This window comes from Brachycentrus maculatus, unplaced genomic scaffold, assembly GCF_059751285.1.
Source record: "Brachycentrus maculatus isolate JH-2025_06_01 unplaced genomic scaffold, ASM5975128v1 h1tg000026l, whole genome shotgun sequence".
In the NCBI taxonomy this organism is placed as follows: domain Eukaryota; kingdom Metazoa; phylum Arthropoda; class Insecta; order Trichoptera; family Brachycentridae; genus Brachycentrus; species Brachycentrus maculatus.
The window spans coordinates 2,448,659-2,462,950 of record NW_028280780.1 but is presented as its reverse complement, the minus strand read 5'-3'; the positions used below and the strand labels follow the sequence as shown (position 1 = coordinate 2,462,950).

Genomic DNA, 14,292 nt, shown 5'->3' with positions numbered 1-14,292 from the left:
TTGGCACACAAGTATTTGGACATACTTTAAATGTTGTGAATATTTCGGGTTTAGTACATATCTAATATTCAAACCCTTATCGGCACCTCAATGGTGCATAGGGCACTGCATTATATAAACGCAGTGTTATCTTGATCGTTAACGCATGGAAAGGTGATCAGCCTTCCGCTTCAGGTACCAGCCCAGGGTAATATTAAATAAATAATAGATTCCATATTATTTTTTGACATCTCATCAAAGATGAAGACGAATATGGAAGTCTGGGCAGACTTCCATATAATCCAGATTTGTCAACAAGTATTTGGACTCTCAAAATGTTGTATAAAAATATCGGATTGCTTAGGAAATATCTTATGTACCGATCTTTTATTTGTTTTTTGCGTTGTTTTCGTAGAAAGTTGTAAGAAAATCTCACGTATTCACTGGACTGTACGCGTCATGCGTTAAACGTTGTTAAACAACGTGTCGACACATTTTTGTTGTAAAACCAATAAATAAAAGTAAAAATGCGATGTACAGTGAATGCGTAGCAATATGGTGTTAAATTAGCTCTCCGTCGGCGTCGCTACGTTATTCATGAACATATTACATGACTGGCACTTATATAGAAATTGTTAGAGTTGTTTTTCCAATAAATAATAACGATAATAAAAATAAACAACCATAAATAATAACGATACCAAAAATAAACAACGGTATTTTTTTGTAAAAGTCAAATTCTGCATTAATAAATGTATACGTTCTAGCTGTCAATCATGATAACCATTTTTATTATTATTTTAATGTTACTAACTAACCGTCACGCCGCTTCCCCGCAGAGGTAGGCAGAGAGATTAGAACGCCAAACCACCCTATCTTTGCAAACGTTTTTCGCCTCTTTCACATTCATGCATCTCGTCAAAAGTATTTAAGTATGCATCTTGTTTTAAGTATTTGATATACCCGATCATGCCAAGTTTTCCTCGGTCTTCCTTTGCTTCTTATTACAACTACATTTGCCTCGTAAATTTGTTTAACCGTAATTTCCTCACTCACCTAACCAAACCATCTCAACATACCTTTCTTAATTTTTTCGATAATGCTTATCTTAACCTAGCATTATTATCTTATTTTACCATTCGAACATTTACCATACATCGTCTGATTAAAAATCACGCCGATTACTATACTTTAAAAGCATTTTACCTTTGCAGAATGAATTGCTATTGTAATGTAAACAAAAGTGATAAATTTTTCATCAATTGATTCGGTAGTCACTTTGTGGTAAAATCTATCCATTTTTAATTTAAGTATTACTAAGTAAATACCACTATTTCTTAAAATCTACTCTGACACGTGTTTCGATGCATTCCGCATCATTTTCATATAGTATTTGAAACATGTGTCAGTAGATTTGAAGAAATAGTGATATTTACTAAGTAAAACTTCAATTTAAATAGTGATTCGGCTATACTATCTTTATTTATTGTAATTGCAGACAGTTCGTAGAATTCCATATTGAATTGTTGGGTAATATATCCAAAATAAAACACGGTTTTTTGGATTGAATTCTACATTTTTTTAAGTATACAACAATTTGAGTGTGTCCAAATACTTGTTCACAAAATCTGGATTATCTCCAATTACAGGAGTTATTTTCATATTGTTTTTTGACATCTCATCAAAGATGAAGAAGAATATGGAAGTCTGGGCATTTACGGGGCTTACGACAGTCATAGGCTGGTTTAAGTGATCACTTTACACACGTGTAACATTCACCAATTCTACCCATTATTGACAACCACACGACTCAAATTCTTGGAAGTTCTGTATATATGAACCAATTTAGAAACCTTGTTCTTGAATCACTATGACGGTCGTCAGCCCCGTAAATGCCCAGACTTCCATATTCTTTTTCATCTTTGATGAGATGTCAAAAAATAATATGTATGTATATGTTAATACGTAACGCGTTTAGTCTTCTTAGGACATTATCAAACACTGTCTAAAAATATATTTACAAAATGTCCTTATATACTAACAATAATTGCTATTTTTAGGTCTAGGAGTACATATAATACCGAAATACCCACCATTATATGTACTCCTAGACCTAATAATACCAATTATTGTTAGTAAAGGACATTTTATAAATATGTTTTTAGTCAGTGTTTGATAATGTCCTAAGAAGACGAATCGCGTAACGTTTTAACGTACTTATACATAAATACATGTAGAATTCAATCCAAAAAACCGTGTTTTATTTTTGATATATTACCCAACAATAAACTATCCTTTTTCAATAAAATGGACGAAATCAAACACTTTATGTGTAAGTATGCCTTCGAAACAGCGTTTAAACGGAACGGTTGAGATTAGAAGGCAAGCTCTGCAGTGACACCCATATACTGGAAGTATTACCCAACATTCACATATATCGTGACCAGACTTCGTGTTTAGTGGAACTTCAGGCACTAACTACAGCCTTTTACTCCGCATTCACAGTCGGTAAATTATGGTAAAAGAGACACCTAAGTACTATTCGGATACTGAATAAAATAGCAGTTTACATAATAAACTATTTCAAAAATTGATATAGTTAGAATTTAAAAATACAAACGAGTGTAACGTTTTTTTATTATTTTTTTTATTTACATGAATTGTATACATTTATTAAAACAACAATTATTAACATTATTAAGGAAACACTTGTTTTTATACCACTTGAGTTTATTAATGACTACTTGTTTCAGAAGCTAAACTTCCACAGTTATTATTCAGATCTGACGATGGAAATTTGGCTTCCGAAACTAGTAGTCATTAATAAACTCAAGTGTTATAAAAACAATTGTTTCCTTAATAATTTTAATCATTGATATGTGAACCTTGTTTATTTTTTTATTTTTCTAAATAACCGATTGCGAATTCTCTTTCGATAACTAAGATAACAAATCAACAGTTATTACAACAACATCATACACGATTTCGACATTACAAATAAAAATAAAAACAATAAAGAAATCACGTTTCACACATCATAAAAAAACCACATAACTTGCTTTAAAGCAAAACACACAAAAAAATAGGGGATTGTATGTATAGATTCTGAATACAGTAGTTGGTTACTTCTGACATAATAGAGAATTCACTTTCCGGAAAACGAGTTCGTTCGAAAACTAACAAAAATGCCAGGGCGTTTAAACGTGGGAACCTTGGGAGAAAATAATGATTGCTGCCAATTTCTCAGATTTATTTCGCCAATTTTTCATCCCATAGGAAGCTGAGAATACTGTTGCGTCTCGAAAAAATAATTGATAAAAGGTATTGATAGTAAATTTGTACACTGTATACAGTTATACAGCATTCCTTTCATTTTGTCTTGTTCAGGTCTGCCAACTTTGAAAGTTTTCCAATCACTTCGAACAATTGAAATTTTGTTTCCCATCTCTTTTGTTTCATCTAATTACATGAACGTATGTATGTATTCTAATTACTTAAATTGTGATGAACAATCTTCATATAATTATCAAATTATTCTCTGAAAGCAAATAATTATTGTATAATTTAGGACAACCAGTTTATAATTAATAGTACAAATTTATAATTATTACCTAATTTCAAACTTTATTAAACCATGGTTTGTTGGATGAATGCCTTACTGAGAAACTAACTTCGTTGATTGGGTACTCAAAAAAATAATAAAGTTTATAATTGAGGGAAATATTTTCTATTGTTTTTTTTACATAACATAAATTTCTATTGATAATAAAGTAGAACCTCGATGTAACGAATTTTTATAATAAAATTTCCTTGAAATAGCCATTGTATTCAATGAAAAATATACCTTTACATAACGAATAGAGCGTGTTTATAAACCTCAATGTAACGAAAGTAGGTATGATTAAGATTATGCTAATATTTTTATGGATATGTTATTTCAGTACTTAACTTATGTAATATTTGATATGTACGAGTAAAATGACTTACTAATAGTATGCACAAATTTCAACTTTAATTTTTGTAATACCATACATGTAATAAAATACCTAGGTACCTACCTATACATTTTATTACTTACAAATACTTAAATTTAAGTACTTACAAATAGTACCTACATAAAACAGTTCTACCACCAGATGTCCCATGCGTCGCACAGAATAAAACAAAAGACATCCGATAGAAAAAATATAATATTCTGAACTGTCAGAATCAGATAGATAGATAGAAAATTATTATAAAGATAAATTAGAATAAACTTTAATTATAAACTTTAATTACAAAGCAACACATTGTTTATTTTATTATTATACACCCACTTTACATATTATTTACACCCAATTTACAAAGAAAAATATTACCACGTTATATACATATCAATCATTTTAGAGAGATGAAGTTCCAATTAATTTTTTATATCAACAAATAAATGAGTGAAAATCAATAACAAATCACTCGATATATCGATTTTTTAAAACTCCCTGAAATTCATCATATCAAGGTTTTACTGTATAATAAAAGGTCTAAAATTAGTTTTATTATGAAATATTGTAAAGTGTGTATTATTTTTTTTATTTATTTTACTTTAGTAATTGATTCAAATAATGTCGAGCCAAACTCGACAAAGGTGAATATAGGGGTGAATTTTCGACATGTACATCAAACAGCCGTTTGTTATAGGGTTTCGTTGTAAATTTAATTTATTTTAAAGAGATAACTAGTAAAACTTTTACCTTAGAGGCTTGTCTGCAGATAAATTTATAGCACAATTAAAAATAAGTACTTCTTGAATTCGAAAATTAGATGTATTGTGTAAATTATAAACAAAATATTAGACTCATCGCATACATCTGATAATATTTATTATGCAAACAAAATATATATTTATATGAATCACATTCTTATAAGATACAAGTGTAAATTATGTTATTTTATTGTCTAACGGGTAATTCCATACAATCTGCAAACCCATTTGTCACTTCTCGAGAGAAATACTGTAAAACAAACGGTTAGACCTCTCGAACAAGACGCCAAAGCACATCGTGACTCGAAAACTAAACTTATTGAGAAACGAAACAAAAGCAAGTCATCAAGGTGCAATGTTCAAGTCGTAGTTAATGTATTCTATGCTCTGCTTTCGCCGTTACGAAACGGACGCAAAACAAGAATTTCGATTTTATTTTTCTTTTAATTGCCTTCAATCCTTTTTGGCACTCCAAATCGGTACACGGCCTTACGTAATAACATATTGTATCGAATAAAAAAGGAGCAAATATTTACTTATCAAATCGATGCAAGATTTATGATGTAACTTTGATTTTTATCTATTGAAGACTTGAGTGTTTCAATAAAAAGTGTTTGATCGATGAATAATAATGAGATGCTTCGAGTATGCCAGATAGCGAGAGTGAACGATGGGTATAATATAATATACTTTCTCAAATCTATATATATATATATAAATATATATAAATATATATAAATATATATAAATATATATATATATATATATATATATATATATATATATATATATATATATATATATATATATATATATATACATATATATATATATATATATATATATATATATATATATATATATATATAAATATATATATATATATATATATATATATATATATATATATATATATATATATATATATATATATATATATATATATATATATATATATATATATATATATATATATATATATATATATATATATATATATATATATATATATATATATATATATATATATATATATATATATATATATATATATATATATATATATATATATATATATATATATATATATATATATATATATATATATATATATATATATATATATATATATATATATATATATATAGCCTAAATTATGTAAATTATAAAGTGCCCTTGAGGTAATTTTTACGAAAACAGCCCTAAACATTTTTTTTTTCATAAATATTTTTTTGCTGATACTTTGTGGAATATTATACACTAAATTTAGTTTCAACTGGTTTCTATAAGCACGTTTTCTTCTTCAAGGATGGAATCAATCCCTGAAGATTTTAAAATTGGCCTTGTTTTTAATTTTTATCTTAGAAGAGATAATGAGTGATATAATTAATAATTTATGAAATCTTAGAAAACAATCGCACTGATTAAAAATATTTTGAAAATTAAGTAGTGATTAGTATGTCATTCATAGAAGAGTCAAATTATCAAACGATTTACTTCAATGTTATAATTATTATTATCACCCTTAACTGATGACAAGCGCAGGATAACCTTAATAACCTTACTTCTATGTAAGTAACGATCAAGATGGCACTGCGGCGATGTTATGCAATGCCATCTATACATTGGGGTCTGATAAGTATCACAAGTCTATTTAATTAAAATTGTGGAACAATTATTTAAACAGTACAATTGTTTTTTCTTTACAGCCGGATATTGGATACTTGACCCTGGTGAAACAATACGAACCCACCCAACAAGCCACTCAGTCTGCTAGGTCAACTCAGCAGCAATACATCGTGAGGTACGAGTATATTTATTTACTATCAATAGTTTCTTGACGAGATGTGCCATTCTTTGAAACTGACTCTTATCTGGAAAGATTGACGGGAAACGTGCCATCGTTAGAAGATAACAGTCCTGGCTTCAGAATGTTTGTGACTGGACAGGAATCTGAAGTGTTTAAGAATTGTTCCAGATAGAGCAGAACAAAGGAACAGAAACGCATTTGAAGACTCATCATCATCAAGACTCATCAGACTGAACACGCATTTGAAGCAAATGATCATTAGTCGAATTAAAGATTTTTTTGAAAAACTGAAATATATATTAAATAAACTATGTCTGTATTTTATGCAGTATGTTGAACGTTAGATAAAGTATTAGAAAGATGTCGAATCGATTCTGTTCCTCAGTTATACAGCTCTGTTCCTCAGTTCATACCCAAGCATACGAAAAGTTTCCTATTCAATTATTTTAAATCCGAAGAGTAAAAAGATCGTTGGTTTTTAATGAATTATTTTATTTAAGACTTTTAATAAACAGTAAACATATTGTTGTAAGATTTAAAATGAAAATAATTATTTTTTATTTATAAGCACTTGACGACGTAACTGGCGTCACAGGCTCGATTTTAAACAGCTGCAAAAGATTAGATATAATGAAAAAAAATTAATACTTTTATCCTCCACAATTCCCTTTTTGGGAGTCTATTAAAATAAGTTTTCTTAACAAAAATATCCAATTTGCAGTCTACATGTAAAATCTTGTATCATTATATTTATTGAAATATTTTGTTTTTGTTTTTCAGGCAACAGCACCCAGAATACTCACCTCAAGAGTTTGTAAGAGAACCTAAAAACATTCAGCTTCAGTCTGCAAAGCGACCAGTATATCAGCAAAACCAACTATTTTATCAGCAAGCGTATCAAAGCCCTCGACCGCTTCCACGACCAGTTCAGCAAGCGAAACCCATTCAAGGATATTACTCAAACCAAGGTTTTGTAGAAGCTTCCAATGGTCAATCTCTTCACGAAGCAAGAGTACAAGCTGCTCTTGCGATAGCGGAAGAAAAACCAACCAGCTATAATGCTGTTCAACCTGCTGTACAGTACTCTCCCAGACCCTCTCCTCTGGGAGACTCTTCTTTCGAGAAAGAACTAGCACAACTTGTTGCTGCAAATCGAGCTGCCGAGTTAAAAGCTAGACCCCAACTACAGCAACAGCCTCAGCCACAGCTACATCCACAACAACAATCTCAATATTATCAGAACTACCAATTCCCACAGAAACAATCTTACGTTTCAGAACAGCCACAAAAACTAAATGAGTATTCTTTTATAAGACCCCAAACTCAACAAGGAAAGTATGTTGCTCCAGCTCTTCAAAGAATCAAGGCACAACAGCCTCAACAGCTGCAACAGGCTCAACAGCTGCAACAGCAACTGCCCCAACAATATTTGATCGAAACCACGAAACCCCAACCCGTCCAAACTAAACCGATTCCCCAAAAAGTAAGACAACAGTACATCCAGGTTCCAGAGGAAGAACCCAAATATTTTTCATACCAGACATTCCCAGAAAGTGTTAACGCAATGAAAATCGTAAGCCCCCCTCAGTTACAGCGAATTCCACAAGCGGTCCGTCAGCAGCAAATTCAATATAAACCTCTAGCCCAGAAGAACTCTGATGATCAAATCGCTCCTGCGTATCTACAATATTATCAAACTCTTCAACCACAAACAGAAGAACCTTCACGTGACTCAAAATTGCAATATTACAGATTACCCAGTAATCAAAAAGCTCAAGCGCAGGCAAGTACACCGAGTACATACGCGGAACAACCAGAATACGTAGATAACTATGAAACTCAGACAAAAATCGAAGAGTCTCAAAAATATGTCCCGTACGCATCACCGAAACCTCAAGTCATATCTCAATTTACCGCAGAAGATGACAGATTAATTCAGTCTCTTCTGGCTCAATCTCTTCAAAAATCCCATCAAGGATTATCAAGTTTTGCGACAGATAAAACTGCAAGTCCCGAATTGAAACAAAAACCTGCTCCGATCACAACAACGTCGCATTCGTCTATCTTCGTATCTAAATCTCTCGCTCCCAAAAAACACAGTCATTCTGTAACGATTGAATCTTCACCACCACCGAGTTCTGAGCCAGAAGAAGAAGTCCAAACAGTCAGACTTCCACCACCCAAGAATAATAAAGTGTATACCCAAGAAGAGTTTCAAGCCTTAGTTGATGCAGGGTATTCAGTTACTCCTGTGCCAGTAAGAGACGATGATGACTACACGCCCAGCTTCAGCCCGGCACCAGTGAACTACCCGGGACACAGCCAGTATCAGGCATACCCATCTGCCGCGCCTGAAGAGCAAGAACGCAAGAAACCCATACAGCATGCTTCAAGCGCCACGCAAACGCAAGCAGCGAAGACCAACTGTCCGTCCTCAGTACCATTACGCCCAAGATGTCCACCAAGAAAGTGAATCTCAAGCAAAAGCAACTTATATTTCTGCGGAGCCCGAAGAAGTAGCCATCAATTATGGAACCAGGAAGCAATCAAGAGTAAGAGGACACCCAAGTCACAGCGAGTCACACATCGATGATTCGCAGTTGTAAATGTGTAGTCATCTCTTCATAAAAACATCTTTATTTTGTATATAGGATATCATCAATATAAAGCTCGTACATTGCCACAGATAAGAGATTATTTAATATTATACTTTAGGTTCGGTAGTTACTTTGTTGTAATTTGTATTTTGTTTTTAACTTTTACTAGGTAAATGCTACTTATAATAAGGAAAAATCAAACGTTTAATGAAGACAATGGTAAATTCCTAAAAATAATTGGTACTGAGCATATTAAACTTCAACTTTTTTAAACTTGAGAATTTTTTTTAAATGTAAATACTTATAAATAAATCAGTTGTTAAGAACTTGGCAATAACTAAGGCATCAAGTGTTCATGTTCTTACTGAAGAATAAAAGAAGACACAACTCCCAAAGTAACACTACATTTAACATGCAGTGTTTGATAATGATATTAAATGCGTCGAAACACGTGTCATATAAGATCGTTAAATAAAAAGTGGTATTTATCAGGAAATGTTAAAAAATAACTTTATTTATAATGATTTGACCGGCAAAGATGTGCTAAAAGTTAGCTAAAATAAAAGAGCTTGAATTTGTATGTGTGTGCGAAAGGTAAGTGAGAAAAATTGTCTCAAAATACTGTTATATTTAAGATAATTTTACTTTGTGTAGTTGTAAGTTGAATATGTGTAAAATGAAACGAAAATGACAGGAACATACTGTAAAATAAATTAACTTATCCAAATCTAAATTTGCGTGTTCTTCATTCAGATATTCACATTCATATTTTGTAAACATAGTTCTAGAATACATGGAAAACCGAGAAAAACTCGTATGAGACAATGTGAAAAAAGCGAAGAATGTTTGCAACGACAGATTGGTGTGGCGTATTATTCTCTCTGCCTACCCCAACAGCAGGTGGCGTCATGGTTAGTTAATCTGTTAGTGATCAGTTTTACCATATAAATAACATCTACAACTTTTTGAGTGTGTCTAAATACTTGTTCACAAATCAGGATTATCTCCAATTAGGAGTTATTTTTAACATTATTTTTTGACACCTCAACATAGATGAAGAATAATAATATGGTCAATGTTACACGTGTGTAAAGTGATCACTTAAACCAGTCTCTGACGGCCCTGTAAATCCTGAGACTTCTATATTCTTCTCCATCTACGTTGAGGTGTCAAAAAATCATAAATAAATAACATTTATTATTTATCTATATATTCAAGCCATTCAATAATAAATTCGTATACCATTTGACATCATTGATCATACGTCACGGTGACAGTGCATTTTGTAAAAAAACGCTACTGCCAATGTGATATATAAATAACCAACAAAATGTTAGACTCATCGCACACATTCGATAATATTTACTATGCAAACATATCGATCAGCATGACTTTCCAGCAGAATCGTTCTATAGACTGTAACAAAACCATCTGATAAATTTTGGCCAAAGTCCAGCTGAGATTACGAAACCATTCGCAGTATATTTTTAGCATAATCACTACAAACAGAATACGTTAAAATCAGATAATTACATAATATATATACACATCTCCTGATTGACAAGCATTAGTAAGCATTGCGCGTTGGGACTTGGAGCATCGCACAGTTCCTCGGTGGTTTTCTCCAACACGCTGTTGTGAAAATGGCGGAGGTTAATTATAAGGAAGCGAAGTCAATTTACGATTTCACAGTGAAAGACATAAAAGGAAATGAAGTCAGTATGGAAAAGTATAAAGGTCACGTGTGCATTATAGTTAACATAGCTTCCAAGTGTGGGTTGACGGCGACAAATAACAAGGAATTGACAGAACTTAAAAACAAGTATTACGAATCAAAAGGTAAGGTGAAATATTTAAAGTGAATTTAAGAATTTTGACATACCTACTCAATATATTGTGTATAAACTGGTATCAATTACAGATGTGTCTAATAAGATTCTGTTGTGTTTTCGGTTGCCAGATGGAAAAGTATTTTTTTGTTTTTTTTTTAAACTGACGATTCTTTTATAAAATTTTCCAGTATATTAGAAGTTAGAACATTGCAACATACAACCAAATTTGTGCACTGATCAGAATGATTTAATTAAGTAATATAATAAGAAAACTGAATTCCGTAACGACTTATTTTAATAAGGGTTTTTGTTTTAATATTTATTTAATATAACTCTAGACTGTTAACTGAAACGCAGAACTGTTCGTTTTGCTTTTAAACAATTGAAGATTAAGGTAACACTCTATCGAAACGATGCAGTGCCCTATGAACCATTGAGTGCGGATATAGTTATAGAGAAATAATTTTTAGTTTATTAGAATTCAAAGAAGAAAAGGGCAAGAAACTGTTATATTAGATGATAGTAAAAATGTAATGAATTTAATGAAATAAATTAAAACTGCACTGTTATCAACTCGGCTATATCTTGATAGGTGTTATCGTCCTTAACGATACTGAAGATATAGCATGTGTTATCAGTAAGCTTATTGAATATTGTTTACATAACATGGAGATAAAATTTAATATTAAAGATACTATATCCAAAAATATTAAGGTAACTAACGGCGTGAATTATCGTAAAACAATTATTTAGCTCGCAAATTTAAGTAATATTAGTTAAATTATGTTTGAGAATATTGAAATTTATTACTGAATAGAAATATGAGTGAATTTGTGTAAATTAAGAAATGAATCAATAAGTAAGACAGTCATAATTGACTGCTAAAATACAAACAAAGCCTATGAACAATTTCATATGATTTTAAACATGTACTATTGTATATGATTGAAATACAGAATTAAATAACAGTGAAAAAATAATAAAGTTGTAACCAAATGCATGGTAAAATAATGAAGGGTTCAATCATAATATTATAAAATATTCTGGGTCATTATACCGTGTGTCGATCGTACTTACAGTCGACATTTTGGCCACTAATATGGGGTCATCTTTAGGGCTTATTGGTGGTAAATTATGTGATGAAACGCTCGCATAAAAATTTAAAATCATGTTTTCACTTATAAATATTTTCATATTTGTACAAAGATGAAGAAGAATATGTTATTCTGGGTAAATAAAATAATCTGGTCCAATTATAAGCTTGTAAAATTTTTAAATCATATTTTCAGGCGTCTCTCAGTAAGAAAAATAATCTGGTTAGGAGCTTTAATACATAAAAGGGTATCTGCAAAATAAAAGCTTTCTTAGATCAACTATAGATGGTTCCCGTGAATTCCAACATGAAGCATCATGATATGTATGATATATGTATGAGCTTTATTGATTTGTTTAAATTAATTGAGTAGTGTGGTTGTCAATCATGGGTAGTATGGTGAATGTTACACGTATGTAAAGTAATCACTTAACCTGCCTTTGATAATAGGTCATAAGCCCTGTAAAAACCCAGACTTCTTTCCTCTATTTTATCCTTATTGAGATGTCAAAAAATATAAATAAATTGATTTTAATTTTATATGATTTTTTTTCTAGGACTAAGGATATTAGGATTTCCTTGTAACCAGTTTAATGGCCAAGAGCCAGGAACTGGTGAGGAAATAGTCTGCCATCTTCTATCTTCCAAGACGGAATTCGGCGACATCTTCGAGAAGGGTGATGTCAACGGAGACAACGCACAGCCCTTGTGGAAGTACCTAAAGCACAAGCAAAGCGGAAGTCTAGGGAGCTTTATCAAGTGGAATTATACCAAATTCATCATCGACAAGAATGGACAACCGGTTGAAAGGCATGGACCAAATACAGATCCCAGTGCCTTAGAAAAACGGCTTGAAAAATATTGGTGATATTAAAAAATTGTGACCATCAGTGAAAAAACTTTTATTATGTAATATTTACAAAAAATACTTGAGTCGTTTTATCTCCCAAAGCAATATTGTGAGTTATCATAACTTATTTCTTAAATATAAAAAAATACAAACAGTTTGTATTTTCACATATTGATGAGAACTATTCGTGTTTATTTTAATAAACTCTAAAAGTATTTATATTTTGTTTGTATTTTTATATTGAAATCAGATAAATAAATAAAATATTAAAAATGAATATAAAATAAAATGCATTTTTGGAAATCATTTTTAAAATACAATGTGTGAAAGCCAATACAATTAAAATTTAATAAAAAAACTTTTTGAACACATCCTTTTAAAACATTTTTATTTATTGTTAATATATTGCAGTCCTATTTTAATACAATAAAGAGTTTTAAAATCAAGTTTTTTAATATTTTTTACCGATACTTTATACCACTTTTATTTTTAGTACATTTTTCAACTGGTTTCGACAAACACATTGCCATCTTCAGGTATGGATGCATATCCATTGTATTTGTTTGGTAAAAGCTGTTCTAAATTTGCAGAGAATGCAAAATTTAGAATAATAAAAAAATACCACAATATTGATAAACAATAATGATAAATAAAATGATTTAGTTTTAAAATAGGTGAATTATCATTTCAATTACTTTCTTTTAAATATCATTAAATATTATAAAGTTGTGTAAATTTTTGACTTGAATAATACACCGAAAAATCAATTAACAGTAAATTTATAAAATAAAACACTATTTAAGATAATCAATATTTGTGCTATCGTCAAATTCACAACATATGTATACAAACTAGTATATCAGTGTTATGTAGGTAAGTATAAATATTAATAACCGTTTTTACAACAAATAACTTATCAATCATTTATATCAAATAAAAATATTATAAACTATCGTTTTGACTGATATAAATGGCCTCTATTATACTATATGAAGCTCTTATATTTAATTTTCTTTAATCAAAAGCTATAATTTATGGTACATTTTATAATTTAATTCATCATTATTGGGCGCAGCTTGACTGACTGTATAATTTTATACGGTTAATTTGTCACGTTAAAATTATTTTCACGCTACGAATATCAAGTCGTGACGTGTAAATGTCACATTATTACCCGCATTTATATTTGGTCACAATTATTTAGTAGCGAATAAAAGAGAACTGTCGCACAATCACTTTTGATTTTGTCGCAGATCCGACAAAAAAATGTTTGTTTTTGAATTGCATGCAATATTTATTCTTCTTTTTAGTGAAAAGTAAGTACAATGCAAGTTTAAAAATATTTTTAAATAAATAAGTATGTAATGATTCTCCTAACCTGTCATTTTTT

The 14,292-nt window shown here is 30.5% G+C and overlaps 1 protein-coding gene and 1 pseudogene across 2 annotated transcripts in view; both read left to right on the top strand.

The window, feature by feature from the left end:
• The window catches only part of LOC148313040 (uncharacterized), a 39,876-nt pseudogene extending 30,608 nt beyond the window's left edge, over window positions 1-9,268 (top strand). Inside the window, exons 4-5 of the transcript XR_015838493.1 lie at window positions 6,430-6,524; window positions 7,311-9,268. The product of XR_015838493.1 is annotated as an uncharacterized LOC148313040 (transcript). The remainder of the gene's footprint in view (window positions 1-6,429; window positions 6,525-7,310) is intronic.
• A 1,427-nt stretch (window positions 9,269-10,695) lies between these two features.
• Window positions 10,696-13,348, top strand: Gtpx (phospholipid hydroperoxide glutathione peroxidase Gtpx). Its single transcript, XM_088270066.1, has 2 exons — window positions 10,696-10,966; window positions 12,610-13,348. The coding sequence occupies exons 1-2, from the start codon at window positions 10,771-10,773 to the stop codon at window positions 12,918-12,920; spliced, it is 507 nt and encodes a 168-aa protein (XP_088126192.1). The 5' UTR covers window positions 10,696-10,770; the 3' UTR covers window positions 12,921-13,348.
• Window positions 13,349-14,292: the final 944 nt, after the last annotated feature.

Coding starts and splice junctions, on each gene's coding strand:
- Gtpx (XM_088270066.1), top strand. CDS start 10,771: ATGGCGGAGGTTAATTATAAGGAAGCGAAGTCAATTTACGATTTCACA. Junction 10,967..12,609: donor CAAGTATTACGAATCAAAAG/GTAAGGTGAAAT, acceptor TTTTTTTTCTAG/GACTAAGGATATTAGGATTT.